This window comes from Ptychodera flava, chromosome 8 (assembly GCF_041260155.1).
Source record: "Ptychodera flava strain L36383 chromosome 8, AS_Pfla_20210202, whole genome shotgun sequence".
NCBI lineage: Eukaryota > Metazoa > Hemichordata > Enteropneusta > Ptychoderidae > Ptychodera > Ptychodera flava.
The window spans coordinates 36,843,781-36,862,071 of NC_091935.1; the positions used below are offsets into that span (position 1 = coordinate 36,843,781).

The 18,291-nt window shown below is 39.1% G+C and overlaps 1 protein-coding gene across 1 annotated transcript; it reads left to right on the forward strand.

Moving 5' to 3' along the window:
• The first annotated feature begins 9,989 nt into the window (after positions 1-9,989).
• Positions 9,990-17,760, forward strand: LOC139139213 (delta-like protein 3). Its single transcript, XM_070708044.1, has 4 exons — positions 9,990-10,147; positions 10,414-10,515; positions 13,701-13,768; positions 16,495-17,760. Exons 1-4 carry the CDS (start codon positions 10,057-10,059, stop codon positions 16,678-16,680), a joined length of 447 nt encoding a protein of 148 aa, XP_070564145.1. The 5' UTR covers positions 9,990-10,056; the 3' UTR covers positions 16,681-17,760.
• The last annotated feature ends 531 nt before the right edge of the window (positions 17,761-18,291 follow it).

Here is an 18,291-nt window from a genome sequence, read left to right on the forward strand (position 1 = left end):
TCACGTGTGTAAACACGTGAGCAAAAAAACTAATATAGTGAATGTGATGTAGTAGAGTAATCGCGACTACTTTTTCTGACCTCGATGTTTTGGAGTTAACTCGAGATTCCAAGTACTGCCCATCGCATTCATTCCACGCATGTGCAATCCTCTAGTCCTACCCAGAGTAGTTAACCTGTCACAAGAATGAAGACAACGTTGGATAGTATTGTGGAATCTCAGTTAAAACATTTCAAAACAAACGTAACATCAATGCACGAAACCTGTCAGAAATGACTTTATTTGACAGAATCAGTGACTTGAATCAGGTCTATCGATTTACACTACCTGGCGTAGTCTGGCACAAACTCTTGTGAATGGAAATGCAAATTGTTGTCCCGAAAGTGAAAAGTGGTACAATGCAAGTGCAGTAAAGTCTAGAAAAGACCAACAATATGGATTCTGGTTAGATTTTCAGTGAATCAATGAAAAAGAAACACAAAACATACTGTTCAGTTTTTTGCTCACGTGTGAACACGTGAGCATATGTCGCAGCGATGTCTGTCTGTCTGTGTGTCTGTGTGTCTGTGTGTCTGTCTGTCTGTCTGTCTGTCTGTCTGTTGGTCCATTTTCTCAAAAACGGCTGAACGTAATTCAGTCAAATTTGGTAGACATCTTCAGAATTCAAATGGCTAGAACTGAAAAGGTTTTGGTGGGCGTGGCTTGGATATTAATGAAGTTATGAAAGTTTTATTTTTCTGTTACGCCGCGTATGACAAGTGAAAACAATCGACTGTTTGAGGGCGCTGTGAAATGTGCTTGTCCAGGTTGGCTACAGCTGGATAGCTCTGGTTTCAACCACGGTCCCTCCGTGTTTCAACCTCGTATTGAACATTAAAAATATGATATTTTATTACTCATTCAACTCACTATTCAAGATAAAATATCGTTTAGCAAATTAGCTTTATCCTTGGTAATTGATTGTTTCCCTCGCTGCTCGATCGCCAGAAATGAGTACATACGTTCTCTACCTAGCCTCATGGCATGGAAGTGCTGATGAATAATAACTTTGGGTCAAAGGTATTGAAGTGTCCAATCAGGTTCGTGCACAGAGTCCAAGGCCATGACCTACTTCATGTACTTCTGCACTGTTTGATTTTGCTTCGCCAAGAAACGTGTTCGTCATTGTCCATGAAAGTATGTTTGCTCTCCTTTGAGGTTGTTTGTGAAACAAATTCCGGGATAGGCCTTGGAATGCATACGATCGGCATCGCGGCAGTGCATGTAGCTAGCCCTACGAGTATGACGAGAGTGTCCGGCTTTGGCTACGCCGCCTCCCACCTCCGGTAGGCGGCGTAGCCAAAGCCGGACACTGTCGCCATACTCGTAGGGCTATGCATGTAGCGTACCATGCTTGTGTAACTGCCGAGCTCAACGTGCATTCACGTTGATACTCGTGTACAATCATGATGTGTTCAATTCTGATGAAGATTCATAAGTCTTACTTTTGCAGTCTTTTTTCCGTACGATAATCCCGACAATACGTGTTACTGTTGGCAATGGGATATACTTCCAAAGATATGTCGGATTATTGAAATACACCTGCAGACTGATTATACAGCCAATGTTTACAATATCGCGCAACGCATGTTGATGTCGCCGAACACCAGCAATACAAATGCAAAAAATGAACAAATTATGTATGCATTCAAAAATCGAAAACCACACAATGGCAGCATATTATCTCCAGATAATATGTGTAATTTTTATATACATAGTGGCAGCAATAAGCATAAAGAGGCGAGCGATGTAAATGGGGTCGGTAAAGCATTGCAGCCGGTGAAAACGCCGTTGTTATCTATAGGGTATTCTGCATGTAAGGCGCTGAATTACTTGCGTCTGTAACAATGTAAACTTTAAAAAATTAAAGCAAAACTTCAAAAATCTTAAACCATACAATTGAAGTGCACAACATCAAGATTATTTGTGTATTTTTTTAAAGTCAATAGCTGAAGGAATAATAATCTCCAAGCGAGCGATTGATTCGGGACCGGTGAATAATCACAGCCGGTAAATATTTTGTATGGGCTTGGGAGTAATAAATTGCGTCGCCGAATCACGACAGTAAAATGTAAATTTAAATAAAACCAACGCAACAGCAAAACATCGAAAATAATACCCTTGTAGGACAGTATCTTAAGATTATAGATTTAGATTTTTACATTCATAGCTGAAGAAATAAGTATCTTGAGGCAAGCGATCGGCACGGTAGCGGCGAAGAATTTACAGCCGATAATACTGGGTGCGGGAGGGAGGGAGTAACGTATACGCGTACGTCGCCAAATCACGAGAGTAAAATGTAAATTTACACGAAACTAACGGAATATCCAAACATCGAAAATAACACCCTTGTAGTACAGTATCTCAAGATTATAGATTTAGATTTTTACATTCAAAGCGGGTGAAATAAATATTTTGAAACAAGCGATCGGCACGATAGCGGCGAAGCTGGTAGATCATCAGCGCCCATTGTTTTCTATGGGGCGCGAGTATGTGTGTTGCCGGAAAATTGAAGGCGGTAAAAATGTAAAAATACAATAATTTGAGCCAATATTTAAAAATCGAAAACGATACGATTGTAGAACGACATCTAAAGATACGGATTTAGATTTTTACATTCGTAGCTGATGAAATAAATATATTGAAGCAAGTGATCGGCACGATAGCGGCCATGAATTTGCAGATAGTAGACGCCATTGTTTTCCTATGAGGCGCGGGCAATGTGTTTTTTGTCGAACTACAGACGGCGGTTCACGTGTAAAATCACAAGAATTTAAGCATATATTTAAAAATCGAAAACGATACGATTGTAGTACGGCATCTCAAGGTCTCAGGTGTGAATTTTTGTATTTATGAATGAAACACTAAAAAAATTGAAGCAAGCGATCCACAAGGTACCGACGACGGCGCAAAAACCATTGTTTACTATGGGAATTTTTCGTATCATTCATCCACACTTGCAATACCTAAAACTCGCCGGTTCAATTTTTTCATTTTTCGCACGAAATGAAAGAAAAAACACAGTCGTTCGGATGTTCATCGTAACAAAAATCGTATCGTTTTCGATTTAAAATTACGCCTTACTTTTCTTGTACGAATTGGTTTCAGGGCTTAATTAGCAGTGGTGCTGTACGCGATTCGGACATAACCGCTTGTCTGTGTCAGCATAATTTTGGCAGAATTTTCGTAATTTATTTTATATGTAAGTAAAATACTTACATATACGTTTTCATGTATATGTATACTATATATTTAGAGAATCTTTAGGACAATGCTAGCTGAAACGGCGGCAATAGCGTTATATATTTCTGACGGGCGTCAACGTCCATGAGACAGCGTGTCGCTGCCGTAGTGGGCTCATGAATAATTCATTAGGACGACTACGCGTGAAACAAATTGGCTGCCAAAAAACCCGTAGTGTGTAGGCAAAAGTGTGACGGGGTCGAAGTGACTTGGGTACCTGGGGCCGACCAAAACCAGTGTGAATTACTGGGGTCAAAGCGGACAGCGGCCGGGATGACGTGTTCCCCAAGCGAGCTACCTTCAGAAGTCTGTTTCATCGCAAAAAACGTCAACTTTTAAAACCCGTCATTTATTTACTGATGTTATTCTCAGCATCACAAACATATACGCCTCTGCTATGTATCACAGCAAATAGTTATATTTGAGCGCCCCGTAAATGGGATCCTCGTTTTTTTGCGAACCCGGAAGTGTGTCTTGCTCAATGCATTTCCTACCCATAGCGAGGGAAACTGCCCGCGTTCCCATGCTCCCATGCACCCTTTTTCAATGCCAGTGCAACGCCATCTGTGCAAAATTTGTGGTGGTATGCTCCCGTGTGATGGAAAACCTCTCTTATTCTAACAATGACGTAGTTGACTTTGGACTTCGATTTCGTAAATGTGATGTCCATGCAGTGAGTTTGGGTTGGCGCGCTTATAATGCAATCTTCGCCCGCCTGCGGTCCGATATCCCGCATTTATTAGCGATATTTATCTGTTTTGACTTGACCAAAGTTGGCAAAACTTGCTATGTACATTAAAGATACTATGATACAAGATTATTGAAAGTCATTTGACATTTTTTTCAGCCAATTCCCAATATGCATATTTAATGAACCTTCCAAATTAGGGATATATACTGGCATTACTTGATAAAATTTGGCGAAACATGCTGTGTACATTGATCATTATACCAGGTTATAACAGTATTGAAAGTCATTTTGCATTTTCATGTCAGCTAATTCATAATTTGCATAAATAGCTAACAAGCTTTCACGGTTTGGCATATAGAGCTTGAAGGACTTGACCAAAGGTAATTACACATGCTATATTGTGATACAATGACAGTACTCAAGGAAATTAGTTATTTTTATTTCAGCTAATTACATATTTGAATACTTAATGACCTTTAGAATTGATCTGTGGTGAAATTCATTGTGTTGATCATAACACTTTAAATGTAGCAAAGCATGTAGCAAAGGTTCAAACTTTTGCACATAAATGCAATATATAATGAAACACGTGAGCATTTTCAGTTCATATCTGTTATTTGAATGTAAAGACCTTGGGCCAAATTAGAAAGAGGGCTACAGTCTGCATCTCAATATATTAAGGTATGACATAACAGTTCTTTGCTCACTATCTCTTGTAAGGGCAATTTAAAACAAATGTCAATAAAATATTCTTGATAGAAGTTGCCCACGTGTGTCATTCCAGATTGTCGAGATCGAACAAATAAGAGAGAATGTTCGAAACAATCCAGTCGTTACCCTTGTCGTTTATCACCACTCGTTACATACATATGTGCGCAGAGAGAGAGAGAGAGAGAGAGAGAGAGAGAGAGAGAGAGAGAGAGAGAGAGAGAAGAGAGAGAGAGAGAGGGGGGGGGGGGGGGAGATCCGGACGCCAGCCAGAGGTGGCCGACGATCCGATCCCACCAAGAGACGCCCACTCGTTGAGGAACCGATCTCGACATTGAGCAGTCTAGCTACAGTGTTTGAACTATTTTGAGATGATTGCCGGAAGTAAAAGGTATTTCTTTAGCTTTAAAGCTAACTGTGGCACAGAAAAAAGTCATAATTGACATCTTATCGCATTTTTTCTCTGAATGACATGACTTGATACCTTAAACAGCAAGGAAACCGTAAACTTGCAAACTTGCAGATTTCTTTCACGTAACTTTGCGGTTATTCCAAAGGAGTTCCAGTCACGTTTAAGTTCTTTGTTGACACAAGTTTCCCAAATTCAAATGTGTAACAGTAAATTACCAGGCAGATTCTTGTTATTCCACATACCTACAGTAACTTTTCTCCCGGTGACGCATCACAAAGTTAAACGTTATGAGTCGTTTAATTTAAAGATTCGATAATTGTCGACATATTCCAACACGCTCTGAATTTAACATTACCGACATCGAAATAATTGCAGAAAATGTCATTTCTGCGTACGTATTAATTTCGAAAGTTTAAGTTAAATTCTTTCACACAATCAAAAAACACTGCAAAATATTGCACTTTGGAATGTATTAAATAAACAAAAAAACCTCGCGAAAGCCAGAAGAGACATAGTCTTCATTTTACCGGAATCGTAATGTTCGATTCAAGGTATCTAACAGACTAGGAGGTCAGAAAGCTCGATTGCGTCATATCAGCTGTCACATTTCAAGCAATGATGACGATTTCGGACTGATCAAAGGTAGTGATACAATCTGTCATTTCCTGTCACAATCGTTGTGGTTCTTAGGAATCCTACAAGTCATTAATGTACCACAGGTCTGCAGAAACCACCAGGTAAACGTATCAGTTACAAGAACTGCCTGCGACTTGTTTGCAGACGAGCTGGGCGAGGACTTGTCGGTATATTTGAAGAAACTCGAGCGGTGTTTCTGAACTTTAACCAAGTTCCAAACAGCAGCAACATGTGTTTCGCAATTCATCGGCTATATGTGTTGCTGATGTATGATGCATGAGGCGTTGATTATGGTGAAGATGACAATCACAACGGCGATGATGATGATGATCATGACGATGATAATGATGATGATGATGATAATGATGATTATGATGATGATGATGGCAAAACGATGACAAAGACAACAGTGATGATCAAGGATTGTTACTACAATGCTTAACGTTGAAATCACGGTTTGTCATGCAATAAAATACAGAGATGACGATTCAAATTAATGGGAAAGTTTTCCTGTTTGTCCGTGTGTTTGCAGACTGTCTGTCTGTCTATATACTGTGGGAACTTTTGAGGTCCACATCACATCACATGACACATGACAGCACAGAATCATCCTGTACGATTTCTAAAAAACTGTAGAAAGCATGTTTGAACGTTTTGTAAATGAAGTAAGAAGCCTATTATAATGATTGTCATCTACAACTTTTTGTAGGATGTTTTATGGAAGATTGTTTATACACACGCACTTCCTCAAAAAAACGAATTCAAAGTGTTCAACCACCTTTGTTTCCAGGCTACCTCTCAAGACATTGACTCCTCTTATATACGGACTGACTTCCAGTTTTTGGTGCAATACCCGGTCTTGTACACATTATAAGTTCACACAGGTCAACATTCCATGTACTTCGGTATTCCTCTCAACTGTCTCAAGGATGTGCTATTTCCTTGTCAAAATATGCTGTGTCCGGTTTTGACACTAACTTGTTCCGATATTTGAGTATTAACTAGGTGACATTTTTGAGGTAATGGTAGCAGTTTGTATGGCCGGGTGCGGCCTTCGACCATGTCAACGCGTATGTCGATTGTTCTGTGAGGGGGTGGGGTGGGGGTAGGGGTTCTGCTACATTATACTAAGTGAACGCGATGATCAGATGCTCCTCTAAGGTAGAATGAGCCTAGTGGACAGATATTCTGACTCTCAAAGTTTTTACAATACTTTGCTGATACACTGCTTCGCGTGAACTGATTCTGTGGCTTGATTAAGAAAACCAGGTTGTCAGAGTCTTTTTTTTTTGGGGGGGGGACTAAATATTGACTCTACCCCATTGAGCTGACATAGGGACTAGCCACCGTTTTAAAATTTAAATATATATATCGGTAGATTGTAGGATATTTGTAATAAAAATTGCGCAGTGAACACTTTTTATCTTGATTACAAAACATAGAATGCAAGGTTTATAGGTTCTTTGAGAAGAGTTTGAGTAAAGGTTTGAAACTTACTATCTTGAGGCACTTAATTCACTATGGTGGAATGAGTCTCGCGGACAGATATTCAGACTATCAAACTTTACAATACTTTTTGGTCTACCACTTGCGAAGCTTCATTTTGAAGCAACATATTTGAGTAAATAAGATTTTCATCTGCCTATTTTTGTGCAATTTGAAATTTAATTTTCGACATGGATTTAACACAGGGATTGCTGCCATTTGGAATTTTGAGTGTCGACAAATATTGGGTTCTATGTTTCCCCAGGTACAAATTTTGAATGGTGACCCCTGATTTTTATTCTTGATTTCCAAAGAGGTTGGTTTAAAGTTTCCTAACTGGGAGTTTGAACAAAAGTTTGTATCTTTCAATTTAGAGGCGCGTACAATTTCACCGCTCCAAACCGTATCTATTCGAAATTTTATCGAGAGGCTTGACCTCCGTCTAAGTTCTTATGTCTTTAGTTGAACAGTCTCGAATATTTGGACCCTAAACCCCAACGTGTTCCTGATGTTCTGCGACGACAATGGTATACGTTTTCGTCAAAATGCTAATCACATTGCGATACGTTTTTGACTATGCGCTATTGTAGGTTACGTAAAATTAACACGATTCCACTCGATCACCTCACATGCTCACATTTCTTTATTTATTCGTCGAGATAGGAAGACAAGTCTTGTGACGAGTGCGGGGTCGGAGGGAACATCGCGTGAGAAGTTTTCTTTGGCTCGGCACGTGATGAAGAAACAGACAATAGTAACAGCGACTGACGAAATTAGAAACGAAGGAAATGTTTGCATTTTAGCTGAAGTACATTTATCATATTTTTGGTTTTGTATGACGTTTGTGTGTCCTGATTAACATCAAGGAGACTCAAATATTGAGAAAACGTCGAAGTGCAATTCCTTGTTTGTTTTTTAATCTAATAAGTAGATGCAATCTTCCCGACATTAGTTCCGAATACTAAGTATCTCGAAATTAAAACGTTAAACCTTCGCTAGAACTTCTCTGAAGCAAGTACATTATTACCTTTCATAATCAAGAATAAACAACACAAACAAGAAAATGAGAAAAATTATTTACTCCACAGACTTTCAAATGAGTCCACACGTATATGCAGCAGCCAAAATAAGTATTGTAAAAGTGTTAGTGGGTGAAAAATGCCCCGAGGCGCATTTTATCATTATATCTGTCGACTATCAGCGTGGGAGTCATTTGAGATCACAAGAGATGAGATGATACCACGGTCCCTCCCTCTTGATTGAGGTCCACGGCCCCCTTTTGATTGAGGTCAACGGTCCCGCTCTCCTTGATTGAGGGACCGTGTGATGATTCACACACTATGTCTATTTCAATTAATATAACTGAATTTTTACATCGATTACCAATCATTTTTTCAGCTATTTTACCAGGTTAGGTTTTTACTTATATGAGATGTTTCCAGATGTATCTGGCAGCGTTGTGGTAAAGTTGTGTTCCGACATACTTAAAGCGACAGTAGATTGAACAAATTCTGGCTGCTGTTTCACTGAGCTGCATAGAAGTTTGCAAATATGCGTAACACAGTGTCGCCACCGTGAAGTGATACAACAATTTGAAACTGACAACACTATCTTTTTGTAATGTGCATAAACATCACGTAACAATTTCACGGAAATCAACAAAGGCACAGGTGAAACGTACACGAAAATATTTTTATATCTTTCTACTAGCCAACGGAGAATTTATCCCTGGTGTATCGCTTCCTCTACAGAATCCTTCTTTATATCATTTTCCTCCAGACCTATGATCTATGGCAACATGGAGAAACTGTCAGACCATTATGTCATTGTACGGACATGTATATTCATGCCACGAACAAAACGAGGTCGAACATCCCGACAAACTTGTCTAGACATCCGTTTCTTTCGAGTGAAACTTTATCCAAATCCGCGGTCACACACCGCTAGAAGCTATAGAACAACACTGTTTATACGGCCGTGAATGACTATCATATCATGAAGTCCCTCACGTAATCTCGCAAAAATTCTGTTTTAGCCTAGGGACTGGGATGTTCGACGACCATAATGCGGAAGCTTAAAATTCTACCCTTTGCAGTAAATAAACAAAATAAGGAGTGTATTGACCGGACCTTAGAGTCACTTTCAAAAATTTTGTCGGACTCTTTTCTATACCAACACAAGGTCCATGGGCAGATTGACGAAAGATACAATGGCCCTATGTTTCTACAAGCCGAGGCAAATGCGTTGAACAACTGTGAGATTTTAGCGATATTCATACCATTATCTCACATGACGTTGTGTGTTCCTTGTTAAAGAAATCGCGTAAGAATTGTTATGAAAACATGTATTTTTTTAGAAAGAATTTTGTTAGTCTATTTTGACTATGGAAGAGATGAGATTAGTAGAAATGAAGTCGGTAACCGGAGCGAATGGCCTCACATTCGTTAAAGTGTTGCCGAGCGAATGGTTTATAAACTATGCGAAGTAATCGAGGTAAGATGCGGCAAATATTAAATTGACATGTTCACAGAGGTGAAACACATAAAATAATCTGGTATTTGCTCTTAGTGTGAGCGACAAATTAAACGCCACAGTATACATAAATCCTTCCCTAACTTCTTATCGGGGCAACGCCATTCACATTACAGCATCGGACAAAAAATAGGTGCGACCTGGAACAACCGGCGACAGTCATGAAGTCACGTGACTATACCCGAGGTGTTCCACGGGAAGCGAGCTTGGTGTATAAAGAGGCGGCATTCCTGTCAAACTGTCAGTTATTAACAGATAACGGCTGAATGCAGCAGGGTCCACTTCTCCTGGTATACCGAAAGAAACGACAATGGTAAACTTGACCAGCTGTTTCTCTGCGCTCATTTTGGCGGCAGTTTTTCTGCTGATTTTTCCGTCACAGTCAATGGGCTTTATGAGGAGTAAGTTGCTCTTTATTGTTCGATTGTCCCAACGACAAGAATGTGATTGTAATTTTTCCTTTCAAGATGCAGAGGAATAGCTGCGAAAGCTTTGGAAGATGTTTTTAATTGAAGCATTTATTCACTTTACCCGATCACATATTCTTCAATAGATTAGGGAATATGCTTGTACATTCTGCAGGAAGTGAGAAACAAGCTTAAGCCTTTGTCAAGTCCAGTAGTAATGAAGTTAATTGTTTCTGGTCTTTTTCTCGTATTGTTTGCAGGACTCAAATCCGACCCATGTCGATTCAACCAGTGTAGGAACGGCGGTCGCTGCCATTCGCTCTCTCACGGATACTTCTGCAGCTGTCCCCGAGGATACAGGGGTAGGTAAACATTTCTCACACTCTGGCGTCACATCTCCGATATCGACGTTGTATTGTTGACGACTGTATGAAAAAAAATAAAATAAAAACTAATTCGTCAGCTTGTCGTCGGGATAAGCACGAGATGAACAGTCACTGTGAAACACTCCACCGACTGTGATGGAAAAAACAGCACAGAACCGCAGCAGAAATAATGTATATACAAAAGTATAGAAATTTATAAGCGATGTTGTGTGGGTCAAGGTTGCCTTGTCATGTTCTCGCAGCAAAAGCTAGAATTTTGACCCTCCGAACTATTAGACATTCCTTGAATCAGTGCACCCCTACTTCAAAACCTTTGCTCAAATTATAATTAAGGTTTTTCAGAAGATTCTATCGGATTCTGACGATGGGTTGCCAATAATAATAGACCTTTGTCGCTATGAGAATAGACTATGAAATAACAAAGTGACCGCGAAATTTTAAATTACAGAAATGACATATCTACACCTCAACTGACGTAGGCATTTAATTATAGTAAATGATCAAAAGGAATATGTCGTCATCCAGAAAAAAGTTGTGTAAGACTGCACCGTCTTTTTTGTTTTCTTTCGTCTCCTCGGCATGTCGAGGAGCGTTCACTTAAACATCAGTCGCTCATCCGATTTCAACAGCACATGGTTGTTGCAGGGGAAAAATAGACCCTGGAGAGAGGATCACAACCGGAGCGTAATACGGATAAGTCTTCCTGCATAGCCGATTACAAACATACACTGTCCGTGATGTACCTCATCGGCCGAGGAAAAAGTTCCGAGGGCGATTCTTGGAAAATGTGCTCATGCGCGGCATGATGTGGATATCAAATGTTGAAAACAGATTCACAAGAATGCGAGACTTTTCAAAATGCATGTGAATGATTGGAAAGTAATATTGAACCTCATATCTGTAGGTACGACCTGAAACAGACAATGGACAAGGAGCAAAAGTCAATGTACTTTTGATTTTCTAAACCTTACTGGGTACAGGTGAAATAATTTGTCTAAAAAACGCTAATATATTTACCACAAATATACACACATTTATAAAAAAAATGCCAACCAGTCTTGTTGTCAGCTCTGATTCCATCTTGTCATTTCTGATTAGAAGCAATTACTAGTATTTGATGCGTCAGAACTGACGCATTAAACAACAGAACATCGCACATGTGGGATGTTTCCGTTCGTTTAGATATTCCAATTACCAGGTGGGTATCTTTCAGCCTCACAGTTCAAAATATCAGTGATATATCTGCGGTTTTAACAAATGTATTCGACCCACTCTGCGTATCTCTGCGTGAACCAGATATCTCGTTTTGGTTTCCACAATCTGTTAATGCGAATGAATATCAAGCCGCCCAAAATGTTCCACATACCTGAAGAGATGGATATCAAACGTGGCCACCTTACGATTGTCTTAATAATTGTCGGCTGTCTGTACTCGATGGGGTAAAGATTTCATGATTAGCCGTGACATTCCAAAGTGACACCAGCTGCCGTGCTGTTATTCAACAGTAGCGTTGCACTCCAGACCCGTTCACGTCAGCCACCACTGGTCTCAAATAAAAGGACATATTATGAACAAACGCTTAGAAACCAGATGACTGTGAAAGTCTTATAATCGGTCATAGCTTTTATTATAATGAAACGAAGGTGACTCCAACTCTTAATTTGTGTTTGTCGTAATGACGACATCAAACCATTAACAGCTGTATTTGAGTTTTCAACTGTAGTTGTCCGTAATACGCCGCCAACGTGATTTATACAGTATTATACGGTGTTGAAAATTTGGCGGACTCGCTTGCAAAATGTTAAATCGTATCGGTATTCAGTGTAATCAAGCCTTATCTAATCTTGATGTGTACTGAAGTCAAGGAGACATAGCTTCCGAAGGTAAACATTACACAAAACTTCGCTGTATTGCCAGGAATGCACTTCAATCTTCTCTCTTGCGTAAAAGCGTCGATCCTTTGACCGTAGAAAGTTTACATGAAATAACCTGCTTAAGCGGGTGAATGAGACAAGCCACAGAGGTTCACAGTGTTTTACTTGAAACACGCCACGCTACTTGTAAAGGTAGTGTGCACCTCGAGAGTGAAACACTTCAACTTTTGGTCAAACCTCTTCATGATGGCACGTTGCTACTCATGATAATGATCATGCCTGCCAGTGACAAGCTACTTGAGCTAATTCTGATCTTAATATCATAATGACTATGTCTTGCTACTAGAACGAATGCAACAGGTGGTTGTTCGAGTGTAAAAAGACCAACAAACCCATTTTATGGTTTTGATTAAGGTCTATGTAATCTGTCGCAGCAAAAATAATTCATAGGGAAGCACGAGGAAAGAATGTCGTCAGCTGCAGAAAAGATACATTTCTCTCCCGCGTAAAGTCGTCATAGCGATTCAAAAAGTCAGTCAGAATTATGGGTGAATTATTTAATCGATAATCTGGCTGGGATTTTAAAATCGTACTGGATCTGTATTCTATGATTATTGACATGATCGTGATTGAGGTCTTTGCATTGTATGGACAGTTTTGGCCAAAATATTGCTAGAAACACTGGATAATTTGGCCGTAGTCAGTGTATAAATTATTTACATATCAATCAATCAATCAACCAATCAATCAGTGAGTGAGTGAGTGAGTCAGTGAGTTAGTCAGTCAGTCAATCCTTTTTATCCCAAATCGAGCGACAAGCAATTCGCCAATAACTATACATCAATCACAAAAGACATCAATTTAGAAACACAAATATGAAATAAAAACCAGCACAGAATAAAACTGAAATCTCACAGGGATAAAATCAGGTTTATAAAATTTCTGTTATTTTCATGCAACCAATGCATCGTATATCCTACTTTAAAAATACAAATTTTGAGCACAATCGTTAAAATCGATTGTATGATAATACGCAAGACAGTAAAAGCAAGAATATTGGATGAAGTGGTGATCTTAGTCACCTGACCAAAATGGCTGTATACATATCTATACATTCAAATGTGGAAAAAAAAAACAATTGTCCGGCCAGCAAAAATAGTATTCATATTTTGGAAGATTTTTAGACTCTACGACATCAAAGCGTTCTAGTTTACAGAGTATAGTACTCACATAGTACTAATGATTACAATTGCGAATAGAAATTGATGGATGTACTATATGTTACAGGTACACGTTGTCAATCAGGAACTGGACCGTGTGAGTATTTTCATTGCTTGAACGGTGGGACTTGCCAGGTGAGCTTACTATACTTTCTATCAATCTAAGTGACGACCATGTTTGAAGGTCGAAATGAATTCTCATCGGTAACTTCTTTTCACAAAATATACACTGAGCAGCAGAATACTATTATTCGTCTCGGTTTTGGTGACTGGACTCCAACATCATAGCCCCCTCTCGCTCCCTTCTCTCCCACTCTCTCCCTCCCCTCTCTAGCCCTCTCTCCTCTCGCGCTCTATCTCCTCTCGCGCTCTATCTCCATTGTCCACTCCCTCTCCCCTCTCTCTCCCTCCTTCATTTTCTTCTTTTCTCCCCTCTTTCTCCCCTCTCTTTCTTTCCATCTCTATCTCTCCCCTCTCTCCCCTTCTATCTTTTCCATTTCTCCCTCCCCTTTCTCTCCGTTTACGTTTATTTCTTTTGTGTATGTGTCATTTATATGTGTCTTTTTTATGTGTCATCTATTTAATACTTGCCTACATGTCAAATGAATATCGGAATAGGAGTCATATTTCAATGCATTGCACCTGAATATTTTCTTCTCATACTTTTCTCATATTACAAGTAAATGCACGCTGTATGCGATTGCCCACAAACAGCCATTCCATCTCCATAGTAACATGGACGTTGACGAGGGCAATACCCCGAATGGCGCCAACCCAACTAAACCTATTCTCTCGTAATCTATCTATATCTGCAGTATACATCAATAAATTAATCCTCTATGTTCTGCATCGCATAGTCTTTGACCTTCTCTCCCAAAGTTACAAATCGTCACAGAGTTTATCGTCAGGGGAATCTGAAGACCTCAATGACGGTGATTCATATTTTAAAAAATCTGCATGACCGTTAACAGAATAATTTTCTACGGTAACTTTAACCAGTTACATTTCTTTCCTTCGAAGGGACCGATTGCAATTGTAAAGATTTACTGCACCGTATCTCTTATCTACCCAAAATCTAGTCTTCAACTTCAATCAATCAATCAATCAATCAATCCCGTAATAAATCGATCTTTAACAGTTTATCGTCAACGAGCAGTGTTCGAAAATGATGAAAATGGCGCTACGTGTGTAATTTTGCATCTCAAGAGGCCAACCCTAACACATTCACTTTGTTAATGTTTCGTTGTTCATTATTAATTGTAATGTAAAGTTACACTGAGTTATTTGATGAATAGTGAATTACAGGGAGATTTAAAATGAAAAAAACAAAAAAACAAGAAGAAAGTGTCGTTAACAGCAACATTTTTATGAGATATCTTGCCACAATCCTTTTTAGAAGAAATGTTATCAATATAGAAATTGAACATTGTTCTCGAGGGTGGATGAGCTTGTGTGACCTCGACAAGAAGTCTTCCGAAACAGAAAACAAATGTATTAAACAGCATCTTGACAATACTTGAAACAGACATACATTATTAAAGAACAAAAATAAAGTCATCTATTTAGGAAAGTTTTTCTCCAGAGATTTAAGATCACTCTAGGGTTTTCTTGCCTTTTAAGGCCTGCTTCACCCGAAGACAGATCCGAATCGTAATCTGGTTCTGACTTCTAATAAGTATTACAATTATCCCATCTTTAATATTTTATTTGAAGTATACTTGCGCACGTTGAATAGCTGATTATGGATCATGTAACAATCGGATGCTGAAAGTAAGGTCGTGTCGTTGCTTCGTGACTTTTAAGATTTAATATCCTTTATAAGTTTCATCATAGTCCATAAAAAGTGCGTTGTTGGCATGTTTTTCATTTTCTAACGATTCATGCGGACATAAGCATAAAATTGAGTCCCACCCGAAGTGAGCACAGTAGCGAAAATTCTCAGATTTGTTGAAATAATTTCTGAACTACTTGCAAAATTTCATGAAAATGACAATAGGTACAGAAGCTGGTTTCCCAGGGAGTCTTAATGTAATAATCTTGACAAGTTCAAGTTTGCCAGGCTTCACGTTTGCGTACATCCTCGATAAAAATATCAAGAATGGCGCCTTGCATGTATTCAAACCGATAGTTATTTAACGATCATCACAAAGATTTTCGTCGTCGTCGTCCAGCATTTTAAATTGTGTCCATTTATTGCATTGTTGATTGATCATCCCATAGGCAAATCTTTTCTGGAGACATCCTTTCGATCTTCTACCTGTGACAAATTAATGTTGATGCCTAATCCTCTATCTTATCATACATGTAGCTTTCAGTAATCCTGACAGTGATACGAAAAATTGCGTGGGTTGTCTCTTGCAAATAATGCATGGATGACATTTTACATGTTTCTGCTTGTTGATACCTAGCAAAAATACGATTCAATTATCAACTATAAACATACGGATACAAGAATTAAGATGTCCTATACTGTTTTCTATTCGTTAAGTGCGGTTGTAAAGCGATGTTGACCAATTTTTTCAACGCCTTTTATAATAAAATTATCATTTGCGTTACCCCTAACTATACAGTCTGGAGTATTCGTTGGTATGATTCATAAATTTGAATTGACGGTCTGTTTAACAGCCAAAAGGATTCGACAATTTAGTGCCTCGTTTTGGAGTGACAAAGTTTGTCTATTTCTCGCAGTCAACTTTCAACTTTGAATAAAGCAGTACATGTTAATACCATCAGAAGTGCTGGGACATATACTGATTATTCAATCAATGCAAAATTGACAAAAGTAAAAGCAGAGACAGCGACTTTATCGGTTTTATTAAGATTTTTATCTTATACACAGTATTTATATCATATCTTCATAGGATATTGGAGGTTGGGCATCGTGCGGCTGTGCTGCCGGCTACTACACACGGGACTGCTCCGCCAGTGTGTGTGACGACATCGTCTGTCAAAATGGAGGCACCTGTGTGGTGGATTACGGTTCGCCAAATTGCGTCTGTGCACCGGGTTACCAAGGTGATCGCTGCGAAAATTCTGCCATCATTTGACCTCGTAACTGCACTACCGTTTGTTTGAAGATTCGCTTGGACCCATGCTTCATATACTGTCGATGTTTGAGGGCGAATTTGGAAAACTGAATCGCTATGTATGTTTAAAGACGGATTGTTCAGAGAAGGTTCCCAAAGTCTAGCGTATGTTCAGTTTGCTTTTAGCAATTAAGGTGTTCGCTCTTCTGAACTGTAGTGTTTTGAGCTGTTTTGCACTGTACTAGAGTGTACTATATTGTACTGAACTCAGTTAACTATACTATATTTGTAGTGTAGTGTAGTGTAGTGTAGTGTAGTGTAGTGTAGTGTAGTGTAGTGTAGTGTAGTGTAGTGTAGTGTAGTCAATTGGATTACAATCAGTCAGCAGCAAACAAGAACGGTAGCGGTCTGAGTCGAAACGTCGCCACTTTTACATTTGATAATTATCAGCTTAGCATTGTGCACTGCTGTGTTTAAATTATGTATCCTGTCACCATAAACTTGATCGCCCCGGGGCAGTACTACTGAGTATCGCCAGTATACAACTGTTGATCCCGTTTCTGGACAGGCTGCTCGCATTGTGGTTTTGGAGCCAGCTAATCTTCTCTCGGTGTATTCAGTCACATAAACTGTTGTGACTGCGAAACGCAATGGACACTTCATTGGAGTATGTAAGATTTCTTTTCCTTTATTAATATTTTGCAAGACATGGAATGTTACGAACAAACAGACAGTTGGCAAGATCGGTTCTTTTCGCTCATGCACTTCAAAAGCCATTTGTTAGTATGGGGGCCGATTGGCAGCTGATCTCCCATCCGTCGTTGAGGGCGTACTCTAGGCAACCTTGAGTTGTTTTGAGCATGTCACCGTCAATCCTGCAAACCTTCAAATACCCATTTCTGTTATTTTAGAAAAGTGGTTGGCGCAAAGTTGCTGTTGCCCGAATATATTTTATTCACTGTAAATTTGTTGGTTCAGCTCGTAAGTCAATGCAAAGCTATTTATTGAAAACTTTTATTAAGTTTTATTAAGTTCTAATGAGCGTAATTTTAAAAGTTGGTTTGCCTTGTTTTTGAATAAAACTTTGCAGTCATAGTGTTATTTCGTGATCTGCTTTTCCTTTTATCGTTCCAATTGCTTGGAAAGTCTTTACTCACCAACCGCATTTTAAATGCCGGCCATAGCACGTCATGAAGTTTGTGGAGCAAGACAAGACAATAGCTAATTACAGGAACACAGCTGTAACTTTTGATACCATTTTCAGTATTGTATTCTACAAAATTGCTGTGCACCTGAAGGACACTGGGTTCCATCTCAATAATAAAATCGACTTGCTTTTCGGGATAGAAGAAGGAACTGTCTTAGACACGTCAAAACATTGAAAATTACGACCAATGGAATTTTAAATAACCTTCATGACAATGGGTACTAAGATGATTAATATTTGTCTTCATTCCCGTAATGTTATCCCAGAGTGATCCCAGTATTTCCCATACGCTGACAAATATCTGACTTATTTACTGCCACTCAAACCAGAAACCTATTATATATTTATATGTTGAACTTTCACACCTAGTATAGGCAAATTAAGACAGGTCACATCATGGTTTCGAAATACATTGCTCTGAAGTT

What these genes read in the sequence shown, in the direction of transcription:
- LOC139139213 (XM_070708044.1), top strand. Translation starts at nt 10,057, where the DNA reads ATGGTAAACTTGACCAGCTGTTTCTCTGCGCTCATTTTGGCGGCAGTT. An exon ending in GTCAATGGGCTTTATGAGGA is followed by an intron (nt 10,148 to 10,413) that starts GTAAGTTGCTCT and finishes TATTGTTTGCAG; the next exon opens with GACTCAAATCCGACCCATGT. An exon ending in CTGTCCCCGAGGATACAGGG is followed by an intron (nt 10,516 to 13,700) that starts GTAGGTAAACAT and finishes TATATGTTACAG; the next exon opens with GTACACGTTGTCAATCAGGA.